Source organism: Nerophis lumbriciformis, linkage group LG04 (genome assembly GCF_033978685.3).
Source record: "Nerophis lumbriciformis linkage group LG04, RoL_Nlum_v2.1, whole genome shotgun sequence".
NCBI lineage: Eukaryota > Metazoa > Chordata > Actinopteri > Syngnathiformes > Syngnathidae > Nerophis > Nerophis lumbriciformis.
The window spans coordinates 55,377,867-55,392,500 of NC_084551.2; the positions used below are offsets into that span (position 1 = coordinate 55,377,867).

At 38.6% G+C, this 14,634-nt stretch overlaps 1 protein-coding gene across 2 annotated transcripts in view; it reads right to left on the reverse strand.

Annotated features, from left to right (window-relative positions):
- Positions 1-917: 917 nt before the first annotated feature.
- Positions 918-14,634, reverse strand: part of cacng7b (calcium channel, voltage-dependent, gamma subunit 7b) — a 53,447-nt gene continuing 39,730 nt past the window's right edge. For both annotated transcript variants that reach the window (XM_061957534.2, XM_061957541.2), the window contains exon 6: positions 918-4,315. In XM_061957534.2, the coding sequence (XP_061813518.1) occupies positions 3,881-4,315 (435 nt within the window). In that variant the 3' untranslated portion in view covers positions 918-3,880. The remainder of the gene's footprint in view (positions 4,316-14,634) is intronic.

The following is a 14,634-nucleotide window of genomic DNA, read 5'->3' on the forward strand; positions in this document are numbered from 1 at the left end:
AACATTTCTCAACCGATTTGAAAAATTCCAACACCAACCATTTCAACTCATTTGGAATATTCAAGTATTTTAACATTTTCCAAAAATTTCCAGCTATTCCTGAAATTTCCATGAAATTCCCAAATTTCCATGAAATTCCCAAATTTCCATGAAATTCCCATTGAAATGAATGGGACATTTTTCAAAGTTTCACAACTCCCACATTTTCTATCAGATTCAAATCGTTTGAACTCCAAAATATTCAGCGTGTTCAAAAACCTTCAACAATTTAAATTGTTTTTCCCGGATTTCCAAGAATTTCCAGTTTTCAGGGACATTATCCCCATTCAAAATAAATTGGCAAATTTTCAACCTTCCACCATTTCTACATTTTTCAACCGATTCAATATTCCACCATCCTGGAAATTTCAACTACCCCTTTTCCAAGTCCTAAAAAATTCCAGGATTTTCCAGAATTCCTGGTTTGCCAAAGCCCTATTTCCACACTTTTTTCTGTCGACTACTCCTTCCACATTTTTCAACCGTTACACGTCAAAACATTACTCTTAACCAGGACAAAAAACTGGAACTGGAACAATTCCCAGTTTTCCTGAAATTCCAGGAATTCCTTAATACCATTTCTGAATGAAAAATGTGGCTACTTTCACATTTCTCAACTGATTTGAAAAAATTCCAACACCAACCATTTCAACTCATTCGGAATAATCAAGTATTTTAACATTTTCCAAAAATTTCCAGCTATTCCTAAAATTTCCATGAAATTCCTATTGAAATGAATGGGACATTTTTCAAAGTTCCACAACTCCCACATTTTATATCAAAATGATGTGGTCTCTTTCAACAATTAAAAAAAAAAATCCCCGATTTCCAAGAATTTCCATTTATCAGGGACATTATCCTCATTCAAAATGAATTGGCAATTTTTCAAACTTTCACCATTTCTACATTTTTCAGCTGATTCAATATTCCACCATCCTGGAAATTTAAACTACCTTTTTTTCAAGTCCTAAAAAATTCCAGGGTTTTCCAGAATTCCTGGTTTTCCAAAGCCCTATTTCCACCCTTTTTTCTGTCGACTACTCCTTCCACATTTTTCAACCCATTTCAACCGTTTCACTGTCAAAACATTCCTCTTAATCAGGACAAAAAATGAAGTTGTTGTTCAAACTGGAAAATGTCCCGGTTTTCCCGAATTTCCAGGAATTCCTTAATACCATTTCTCAATTAAAAATGTTACTACTTCAACATTTCTCGACCGATTTGAAAAGTTCCAACACCAACCATTTCAACTCATTCGGAATATTCAAGTATTTTAACATTTTCCAAAAAATTCCAGCTATTCCTGAAATTTCCATGAAATTCCCAAATTTCCATGAAATTCCCAAATTCCCATTGAAATGGTTGTGATATTTTTCAAAGTTCCACAACTTCCACATTTTTATCGGATTCAAATCCTTCCAACTCCAAAATATTCAGCATGTTCAAAATTGTGTGCTTTCTTTTAACAATTTAAACAAATTCCCGGATTTCCAAGAATTCCCAGTTTTCAGGGACATTATCCCCATTCAAAATAAATAGGCAATTTTTCAAACTTCCACCATTTCTACATTTTTCAACCGATTCAATATTCCACCATCCTAGAAATTCAAACTACCTTTTTTCCAAGTCCTAAAAAATTCCAGGATTTTCCAAAATTCCTGGTCTGCCAAAGCCCTATTTCCACCCTTTTTTAGTCGACTACTCCTTCCCCATTTTTCAACCCACTTCAACCGTTTCACCGTCAAAACATTCCTCTTAATCAGGACAAAAAATGAAGTTGTTGTTTGAACTGGAAAAATTCCCGGTTGTCCCGAATTTCCAGGAATTTCTTAGTACCATTTCTCAATTAAAAACTTTACTACTTCAACATTTCTCGACCGATTTGAAAAGTTCCAACACCAACCATTTCAAGTCATTCGGAATATTCAAGTATTTTAACGTTATTTTAATTTTTTAATTTCCAAAAATTTCCAGTTATTCCTGAAATTTCCATGAAATTCACAAATTTCCATGAAATTCCCATTGAAATGAATGGGAAATTTTTCAAAGTTCCACAACTCCCACATTTTTCATACGATTCAAACCGTTTGAACTCCAAAATATTCAGCGTGTTCAAAAACTTTCAGCAAATTAAAAAAATTCCCGGATTTCCAAGAATTCCCAGTTTTCAGGGACATTATCCCCATTCAAAATAAATTGGCAATTTTTCAAACTTTTACCATTTCTACATTTTTCAACTGATTGCATATTCCACTATCCCGGAAATTTAAACTACCTTTTTTCCAAGTCCTACAAAATTCCAGGATTTTCCAGAATTCCTGGTTTGCCGAAGCCCTATTTCCACCCTTACTCCTTCCACATTTTTCAACCCACTTCAACCGTTCCATCGTCAAAACATTCCTCTCAATCAGGACAAAAAACAAAGTTGTTTTTAGAATTGGAAAAATTCCCGGTTTTCCCGAAATTCCAGGAATTCCTTAATACCATTTCTCAATTAAAAATGTTACACCAACCATTTCAACTCATTTCGAATATTCAAGTAATTTAACATTTTCCCAAAATTTCCAGCTATTCCTGAAATTTCCATGAAATTCACAAATTTCCATGAAATTCACAAATTTCCATGAAATTCACAAATTTCCATGAAATTCCCATTTAAATAAATGGGAAATTTTTCAAAGTTCCACAACCCCCACATTTTAGATCACATTTGTGTGCTCTCTTTCAACAATTTAAAAAAAAATCCCGGAATTTCAAGAATTCTCAGTTTTCAGGGACATTATCCCCATTAAAAATAAATTGGCAAATTTATCAAACTTCCACCATTTCTACATTTTTCAGCTGATTCAATATTCCACCACCCTGGAAATTTAAAATACCTTTTTTCCAAGTCCTAAAAAATTCCAGGATTTTCCAGAACTCCTGGTTTGCCAAAGCCCTATTTCCACCCTTTTTTCTGTCGACTACTCCGTCCACATTTTTCAACCGTTCCACCGTCAAAACATTCCTCTTAATCAGGACAAAAAACGAAGTAGTTGTTCGAACTGGAAAAATTCCCGGTTTTCCAGAAATTCCAGGAATTCCTTAAAACCATTTCTGAATTAAACATGTGACTACTTTAACATTTCTCGACTGATTTGAAAAAATTCCAACACCAACCAGTTCAACTCATTCAGAAAATTTTCAAAAAAATTCCCGCTTTTCTCGAAATTCCCAAATTTTTGGGAAATTCCCATTGAAATCAATGGGACATTCTTCAAAGTTTCACAATTCCCACATTTTTCATTTGATTCAAACTGTTCCAACTTCAAAATATTCACCCTGTTCGGGAATTGTGTGCTCTACTTCAACTATTCGAAACAAATTCCAGGATTTCAGTTCAACGTCAGCATTGGAGCATTCACACGCAATTCCTTGTGGGAAATTGCTTCATCTAGTCATGAGTGCTTTCCCTTCAAAGCAACATAGTCCATACGCCCCCCCCTTCCTGGGTGGATCTCGCATAAGAGGAGGAGGGTTAATCCTTTTGCAATGCAGTCTGTTGGAAATGATGGAAAGCGTCACGCTACACGGTCGTGGTCAAAGTTGGAATCGTCACAAAACACGTTGTAGGATATACAGTATAAAGTGGATAGTGCGACCGCCCTAATTCGTCACGTTTCATGTGTCGGGTAAACCGGGCTGAATGAATCCCTTTTTCCTATGGCGGTGACAAATAAAGACGCGCTGATGATGTAAGAAGATGATGAAGTCACATTCCATGGAGTCAAAAGGTTCCATGTTTTGGCGGCGTGCGTCAAATGTCCGAACAGTCCTTCCTGCTCCTGAACGCCACACCTTTTTAACATGGGGAGGCGCTCATGTGCATGTGTGCGTGGTAGTGGGGGGGCGGCACGTGCGGCGGCGGCATCGCCAGAGCCTGGCCTTGGGGGTGAGGCGACCTGGGCAGGGTGTGCCCGGAAGATGGCGGTGGCGGCGGGGGGTTGGGGTAGGCGGGCGAAGGCCCGGGCGGCGGGCTGCCCCGGCCGGCCTTCGAGGCACCGCTTTTCGGCGGCGGCGGCGGCGGTCGGTTGAGCTGGATGGAGATGTCGCTGGACGCCTCCGAGGTACTGCGGCCTCGCTGCGGCGGAGGCCAGGAGGATTCCGGGTGGAGGAACTGGCCGCTGTAGTCACTGCTGTCGGACAGGCGGGGGCGGTAGAGCGCCGGGTGGGGGCGGTACATCTCCTCCTCGGCGTAGCGCTTCATGAAGAGGTAGACGGACAGCACACCCGCGCCCTGAGAAAAAAGACAAGGGGGAGGGGTCACCTTGTCAGGCGCGCCTGCACCACCAGGGCGTTGTGGCGCCCCCTGCAGGCTCCACTGGCTAAAGGAGGACCTTAGGGGCGGACTTTTATTTTGGTAAAATCAATCAAATGTTACAGCTCGGTTGCCAGCAACTTGGGGGTTCCAAGTTCGATCGCCGCAAAGTGCTTTGTTTGAGTCTCGAGAGAAAAGCGCTATATAAATATAATTCACAAATATAATTCACAAATATAATTCACAAATATAACCCTCAATCACGTGCGCCAGAAAGGTGACAAACACACATGCCCTGATCCAAAAGTTATCATTTTTACTTTTTATTATTTAATTAATTTAGACACCATTTTAATTTAAAAAAAATTTGTTTTATTAAGAAAAAATTAAAAACAATAAAATATCTATTGTTAAAAGTGTAAAAAATAAATACATCTTAATAAAAAAATAAAAAAATAAAAATACAATTACAATTTAAATGTAAGAAATTGCAACAAATAAACACAACTAAAATCGAAAAAAATTAATTACATCTAAAAACAATTTGAATTATCCATCCATCCATCCATCTTCTTCCGCTTATCCGAGTTCGGGTCGCGGGGGCAGCAGCCTAAGCAAGGAAGCCCAGACTTCCCTCTCCCCAGCCACTTCGTCCAGCTCCTCCTGGGGGATCCCGAGGCGTTCCCAGGCCAGCCGGGGGACATAGTCTTCCCAACATGTCCTGGGTCTTCCCCGTGGCCTCCTACCGGTCGGACGTGCCCTAAACACCTCCCTAGGGAGGCGTTCGGGTGGCATCCTGACCAGATGCCCGAACCACCTCATTTGAATTAAAACTTTTTTAATCAAACTTGATTTGAAGTTGATGGAGATTTTGTGCCGCACACCGCTTGGCCTGTCGGTACCTGTCCGCTGCCTCAGGAGTCCCATGAGCCAAAAGAACCCGATAGGACTCCTTCTTCAGCTTGACGGCATCCCTCACCGCCGGTGTCCACCAACGGGTTCTAGGATTACCGCCACGACAGGCACCAACTACCTTGCGGCCACAGCTCCAATCAGCCGCCTCAACAATAGAGGTGCGGAACATGGTCCACTCGGACTCAATGTCCAGCACCTCCCTTGTGACATGTTCAAAGTTCTTCCAGAGGTGGGAATTGAAACTCTCTCTGACAGGAGACTCTGCCAGACGTTCCCAGCAGACCCTCACAATGCGTTTGGGCCTGCCAGGTCTGTCCGGCAGGCCCAAACTTCTTCTGCAGTCGCAGAGGCAAAAACTCGGACATGGTAGGAGTTCGGGGAAGCCATGGAAAACGACTTCCGGACGGCTTCAAAGCGATTCTGGACCACCATCCGCCGCCTCAGGAAGGGGAAGCAGTGCACTATCAACACCGTGTATGGTGAGGATGGTGTTCTGCTGACCTCGACTGCGGATGTTGTGGATCGGTCTACTTGGAAGACCTCCTCAATCCCACCGACACGTCTTCCTATGAGGAAGCAGTGCCTGGGGAGTCTGTGGTGGGCTTTCCTATTTCTGGGGCTGAGGTTGCTGAGGTAATTAAAAAGCTCCTCAGTGGCAAGGCCCCGGGGGTGGATGAGATCCGCCCGAAGTTCCTTAAGGCTCTGGTTGCTGTGGGGCTGTCTTGGTTGACAAGACTCGTGGACATCGGGGGCGGTACCTCTGGATTGGCAGTCCAGGGTGGTGGTTCCTCTCTTTAAGAAGGGGAACCGGAGGGTGTGTTCTAACTATCGTGGGATCACACTCCTCAGCCTTCCCGGTAAGGTCTATTCAGGTGTACTGGAGAGGAGGCTACGCTGGATAGTCGAACCTCGGATTGAGGAGGAACAGTGTGGTTTTCGTCCTGGTCGTGGAACTGTGGACCAGCTCTATACTCTCGGCAGGGTCCTTGAGGGTGCATGGGAGTTTGCCCAACCAGTCTACATGTGTTTTGTGGACTTGGAGAAGGCATTCGACCGTGTCCCTCAGGAAGTCCTGTGGGGAGTGCTTATAGAGTATGGGGTATCGGACTGTCTGATTGTGGCGGTCCGCTCCCTGTATGATCAGTGTCAGAGCTTGGTCCACATTGCCGGCAGTAAGTCGGACACGTTTCCAGTGAGAGTTGGACTCCGCCAAGGCTGCCCTTTGTCACCCATTCTGTTCATAACTTTTATGGACAGAATTTCTAGGCGCAGTCAAGGCGTTGAGGGGATCCGGTTTGGTGGCTGCAGGATTAGGTCTCTGCTTTTTGCAGATGATGTGGTCCTGATGGCTTCATCTGGCCAGGATCTTCAGCTCTCACTGGATCGGTTCACAGCTGAGTGTGAAGCGACTGGGACGAGAATCAGCACCTCCAAGTCCGAGTCCATGGTTCTCGCCCGGAAAAGGGTGGAGTGCCATCTCCGGGTTGGGGAGGAGACCCTGCCCCAAGTGGAGGAGTTCAAGTACCTCAGAGTCTTGTTCACGAGTGAGGGAAGAGTGGATCGTGAGATCGACAGGTTGATCGGTGTGGCGTCTTCAGTAATGCGGACGCTGTATCGATCCGTTGTGGTGAAGAAGGAGCTGAGCCGGAAGGCAAAGCTCTCAATTTACCGGTCGATCTACATTCCCATCCTCACCTATGGTCATGAGCTTTGGGTTATGACCGAAAGGACAAGATCACGGATACAAGCGGCCCAAATTAGTTTCCTCCGCCGGGTGGCGGGTCTCTCCCTTAGAGATAGGGTGAGAAGCTCTGTCATCCGGGGGGACCTCCAAGTAAAGCCGCTGCTCCTCCACATGGAGAGGAGCCAGATGAGGTGGTTCGGGCATCTGGTCAGGATGCCACCCGAACGCCTCCCTAGGGAGGTGTTTAGGGCACGTCCGACCGGTAGGAGGCCACGGGGAAGACCCAGGACACGTTGGGAAGACTATGTCTCCCGGCTGGCCTGGGAACGCCACGGGATCCCCCGGGAAGAGCTGGAAGAGGTGGCTGGGGAGAGGGAAGTCTGGGCTTCTCTGCTTAGGCTGCTGCCCCCGCGACCCGATCTCGGATAATTGGAAGAAGATGGATGGATGAATGGATAGAGATCCATCCATCCATTTTCTACCGCTTATTCCCTTTTGGGGTCGCGGGGGGCGCTGGAGCCTATCTCAGCTACAATCGGGCGGAAGGCGGCGTACACCCTGGACAAGTCGCCACCTCATCGCAGGGCCAACACAGATAGACAGACAACATTCACACTCACATCCACACACTAGGGCCAATTTTAGTGTTGCCAATCAACCTATCCCCAGGTGCATGTCTTTGGAGGTGGGAGGAAGCCGGAGTACCCGGAGGGAACCCACGCAGTCACGGGGAGAACATGCAAACTCCACACAGAAAGATCCCGAGCCCGGGATTGAACCCAAGACTACTCAGGACCTTCGTATTGTGAGGCAGATGCACTAACCCCTCTGCCACCGTGCTGCCCTGGCGCTAAAACAATTTCATGGGAACGAGATTGTTTGACAAAACATTTTGTGTGTAAAAAAATAAAGAAATAACTCCATCATAACATAAATGTGCAAAACAACTCTGAGCTGAGAGCCAACCCAGTGACACTAAGCAGTCATGCTGCACACCACGGGGACCAGTGACAACACTCTGATCAGTGGCGGAGCAGGAAGCGGCTAGGCATACATTTATTGTAACATTTCATATGAAGCGCCTGCCATCCATTAAGTGACATTTTACATGCACTTCTTCACGCTAAACGCTCAGAAAGATTTTTCCTAAACCCAACTGCTTACTGTGGTGTAGGTGTCCTCCTCGTGGGGAGGTTGGTACATTACAGCTTTAGCAACATGTGCTTGATAAAGCATGTAGAATGGCGTACAGTATAGTAAGGATGGAACAATATCAACAATTCATATCAATTATAGTCAGCTAAATGATCAAGCTCTATTATTATCATCATATTATTATCATGGTGCTGGAAATGTAATGTAACTTCATGTATGTACTTGTACTCACATGTGTACTACAACTATGTAGCAATATGACAAACATCTAATAATAATCATCATGTACATGCTTTATGACAGCATTGCTTTAAATCTAATTGGACATGAAAGCAAATCAGCGGGGGTGGGAGGGGGAAGGATGAGGGGGGGGGGACTGCACTGAAGTGTGCACTGCACCAAATAGTGATGCAGAAGAAGGGGGGGGAGTCACATGATGCTGCACACACATTGACTCCTCAATAGACATTAGCTGCTATAATGATGTACAGTATATGTAACACAATGATGTACAGTAAATGTAACAACACACATAATGATGTACAGTATATGTAACAACACACACGATGATACACAATATATGTAACAACACACACGATGTACAGTATATGTAACAACACACATGATGTACAGTATATGTAACAACACACATGATGTACAGTATATGTAACACACATGATGTACAATATATGTTACACACAATGATAGACAGTATATGTAACACATAATGATGTACAGTATATGTAACAACACACATGATGTACAATATATGTAACAACACACATAATGATGTACAATAAATATAACACACATAATGAAGTACAGTGTATGCAACAACACACATGATGTACAATATATGTAACAACACACACAATGATGTACAATATTTGTAACAACACACATGATGTACAGTATATGTAACACACATAATGATGTACAGTCTATGTAACACACATAATGATGTACAGTATATGTAACAACACACATGATGTACAATATGTGTAACAACACACATAATGATGTACAATAAATATAACACACATAATGAAGTAGAGTGTATGCAACAACACACATGATGTACAATATATGCAACAACACACACAATGATGTACAATATTTGTAACAACACACATGATGTACAGTATATGTAGCAACACACAGGATGTACAGTATATGTAACACAATGATGTACAGTAAATGTAACAACACACATAATGATGTACAGTATATGTAACAACACACACGATGATACACAATATATGTAACAACACACACGATGTACAGTATATGTAACAACACACATGATGTACAGTATATGTAACACACATGATGTACAATATATGTAACACACAATGATAGACAGTATATGTAACACATAATGATGTACAGTATATGTAACAACACACATGATGTACAATATATGTAACAACACACATAATGATGTACAATAAATATAACACCCATAATGAAGTACAGTGTATGCAACAACACACATGATGTACAATATTTGTAACAACACACATGATGTACAGTATATGTAACACACATAATGATGTACAGTCTATGTAACACACATAATGATGTACAGTATATGTAACAACACACATGATGTACAATATGTGTAACAACACACATAATGATGTACAATAAATATAACACACATAATGAAGTAGAGTGTATGCAACAACACACATGATGTACAATATATGCAACAACACACACAATGATGTACAATATTTGTAACAACACACATGATGTACAGTATATGTAGCAACACACACGATGTACAGTATATGTAACACAATGATGTACAGTATATGTAACACACATAATGATGTACAGTAAATGTAACAACACACAATGATGTACAATATATGTAACACAATGATGTACAGTATATGTAACAACACACATAATGATGTACAGTATATGTAACAACACACATAATGATGTACAGTATATGTAGCAACACACATGATGTACAGTATATGTAACACAATGATATACAGTATATGTAACAACACACACGATGATGTACAATATATGTAACACACACGATGTACAGTATATGTAACAACACACATAATGATGTACAGTATATGTAACACACATGATGTACAATATATGTAACAACACACATAATGATGTACAATAAATATAACACACATAATGAAGTACAGTGTATGCAACAACACACATGATGTACAATATATGTAACAACACACACAATGATGTACAATATTTGTAACAACACACATGATGTACAGTATATGTAACACACATAATGATGTACAGTATATGTAACACACATAATGATGTACAGTATATGTAACAACACACATGATGTACAATATATGTAACAACACACATAATGATATACAATAAATATAACACACATAATGAAGTAGAGTGTATGCAACAACACACATGATGTACAATATATGTATCAACACACACAATGATGTACAATATTTGTAACAACACACATGATGTACAGTATATGTAGCAACACACACGATGTACAGTATATGTAACACAATGATGTACAGTATATGTAACAACACACATAATGATGTACCGTAAATGTAACAACACACAATGATGTACAATATATGTAACACAATGATGTACAGTATATGTAACAACACACATAATGATGTACAGTATATGTAACACAATGATGTACAGTATATTTAACAACACACATAATGATGTACAGTATACGTAGCCACACATATGATGTACAGTATATGTAACACAATGATATACAGTATATGTAACAACACACACGATGATGTACAATATATGTAACAACACACACGATGTACAGTATATGTAACAACACACATGATGTACAGTATATGTAACAACACACATAATGATGTACAGTATATGTAACACACATAATGATGTACAATATATGTAACACACATAATGATGTACAATATATGTAACACACATAATGATGTACAGTGTATGTAACACACATGATGTACAATATATGTAACACAATGATAGACAGTATATGTAACACACATAATGATGTACAGTATATGTAACACACATGATGTACAATATATGTAACAACACACATAATGATGTACAATAAATATAACACACATAATGAAGTACAGTGTATGCAACAACACACATGATGTACAATATATGTAACACACACAATGATGTACAATATTTGTAACAACACACATGATGTACAGTATATGTAGCAACACACACGATGATGTACACTGTATGTAACACAATGATGCACAGTATATGTAGCAACACACATGATGTACAGTATATGTAACACAATGATGTACAGTATATGTAACACAATGATGTACAGTATATGTAACAACACACATAATGATGTACAGTATATGTAACAACACACAATGATGTACAATATATGTAACACAATGATGTACAGTATTTGTAGCAACACACTAATGATGTACACTATATGTCACACACATAATGATGTACAGTATATGTAACAACACACATAATGATGTACAGTATATGTAGCAACACACACAATGATGTACAGTATATGTAACACAATGATGTACAGTATATGTAACACACATAATGATGTACAGTATATGTAACAAAACACAATGATGTACAATATATGTAACACAATGATGTACAGTATATGTAGCAACACATTAATGATGTACACTATATGTAACACACACATAATGATGTACAGTATATGTAACAACACACAATGATGTACACTATATGTAACACACACAATGATGTACAGTATATGTAACACACATGATGTACAATATATGTAACAACACACATAATGATGAACAGTATATGTAACACACATAATGAAGTAAAGTGTATGCAACAACACATGATGTACAATATATGTAACACACATAATGATGTACAATATTTGTAACACACATGATGTACAGTATATATAGAAACACACACGATGACGTACACTGTATGTAACACAATGATGTACAGTATATGTAACACACACATGATGTACTGTATATGTAACACACAATGATGTACAGTATAACACACAATGATGTACAGTATATGTAACAACACACATAATGTACATACAGTATATGTAACAACACACAATGATGTACAATATATGTAACACAATGATGCACAGTATATGTAGCAACACACAATGATGTACAATATATGTAACACATAATGAAGTACAGTGTATGCAACAACACATGATGTACAATATATGTGACAACACACAATGATGTACAGTATATGTAACACACATCATGTACAATATATGTAACACACATTATGATGTACAATATATGTAAAACACATAATGAAGTACAGTGTATGCAACAACACATGATGTACAATACATGTAACACATAATGATGTACAATATTTGTAACACACATGATGTACAGTATATGTAACAACACACACGATGATGTACAGTATATGTAACAACGCACATGATGTACAATAAATGTAACACACATAATGATGTACAGTATATGTAACACACAATGATGTACAGTGAATGTAAAAACACACAACGATGTACCATATATGTAACAGCACACATTATGATGTACAGTATTTGTAACAACACACAGTATGTACAATATATATAACACACATAATGTGTACAATATATGTAACAACACATATGATGTACAGTATATGTAACAACACATATAATGATGTACAGTATATGCAACAACAAACATAATGTACAGTGTATGTAACACAATGATGTACAGTAAATTTAACACACATGGTGTACAATATATGTAACAACACATTTAATGATGTACAGTATATGTAACAACACATAATATACAGTATATGTAACACAAAGATATACAGTAAATGCAACAACACACATGGTGTACAGTATATGTAATACAACACACAATGATGAATAGTATATGTAACAACACACATGATGTACAGTATATGTAACAATAATATACAGTAAATGTAACAACACACATGGTGTACAGTATATTTAACACAACACATAATGATGTACAGTATATGTAACAACACACATGATGTACAGTATATGTAACACAACACATAATGATGTACAGTATATGTAACACAATGATGTACAGTATTTGTAGCAACACACTAATGATGTACACTATATGTCACACACATAATGATGTACAGTATATGTAACAACACACATAATGATGTACAGTATATGTAGCAACACACACAATGATGTACAGTATATGTAACACAATGATGTACAGTATATGTAACACACATAATGATGTACAGTATATGTAACAAAACACAATGATGTACAATATATGTAACACAATGATGTACAGTATATGTAGCAACACATTAATGATGTACACTATATGTAACACACACATAATGATGTACAGTATATGTAACAACACACAATGATGTACACTATATGTAACACACACAATGATGTACAGTATATGTAACACACATGATGTACAATATATGTAACAACACACATAATGATGAACAGTATATGTAACACACATAATGAAGTAAAGTGTATGCAACAACACATGATGTACAATATATGTAACACACATAATGATGTACAATATTTGTAACACACATGATGTACAGTATATATAGAAACACACACGATGACGTACACTGTATGTAACACAATGATGTACAGTATATGTAACACACACATGATGTACTGTATATGTAACACACAATGATGTACAGTATAACACACAATGATGTACAGTATATGTAACAACACACATAATGTACATACAGTATATGTAACAACACACAATGATGTACAATATATGTAACACAATGATGCACAGTATATGTAGCAACACACAATGATGTACAATATATGTAACACATAATGAAGTACAGTGTATGCAACAACACATGATGTACAATATATGTGACAACACACAATGATGTACAGTATATGTAACACACATCATGTACAATATATGTAACACACATTATGATGTACAATATATGTAAAACACATAATGAAGTACAGTGTATGCAACAACACATGATGTACAATACATGTAACACACATAATGATGTACAATATTTGTAACACACATGATGTACAGTATATGTAACAACACACACGATGATGTACAGTATATGTAACAACGCACATGATGTACAATAAATGTAACACACATAATGATGTACAGTATATGTAACACACAATGATGTACAGTGAATGTAAAAACACACAACGATGTACCATATATGTAACAGCACACATTATGATGTACAGTATTTGTAACAACACACAGTATGTACAATATATATAACACACATAATGTGTACAATATATGTAACAACACATATGATGTACAGTATATGTAACAACACATATAATGATGTACAGTATATGCAACAACAAACATAATGTACAGTGTATGTAACACAATGATGTACAGTAAATTTAACACACATGGTGTACAATATATGTAACAACACATTTAATGATGTACAGTATATGTAACAACACATAATATACAGTATATGTAACACAAAG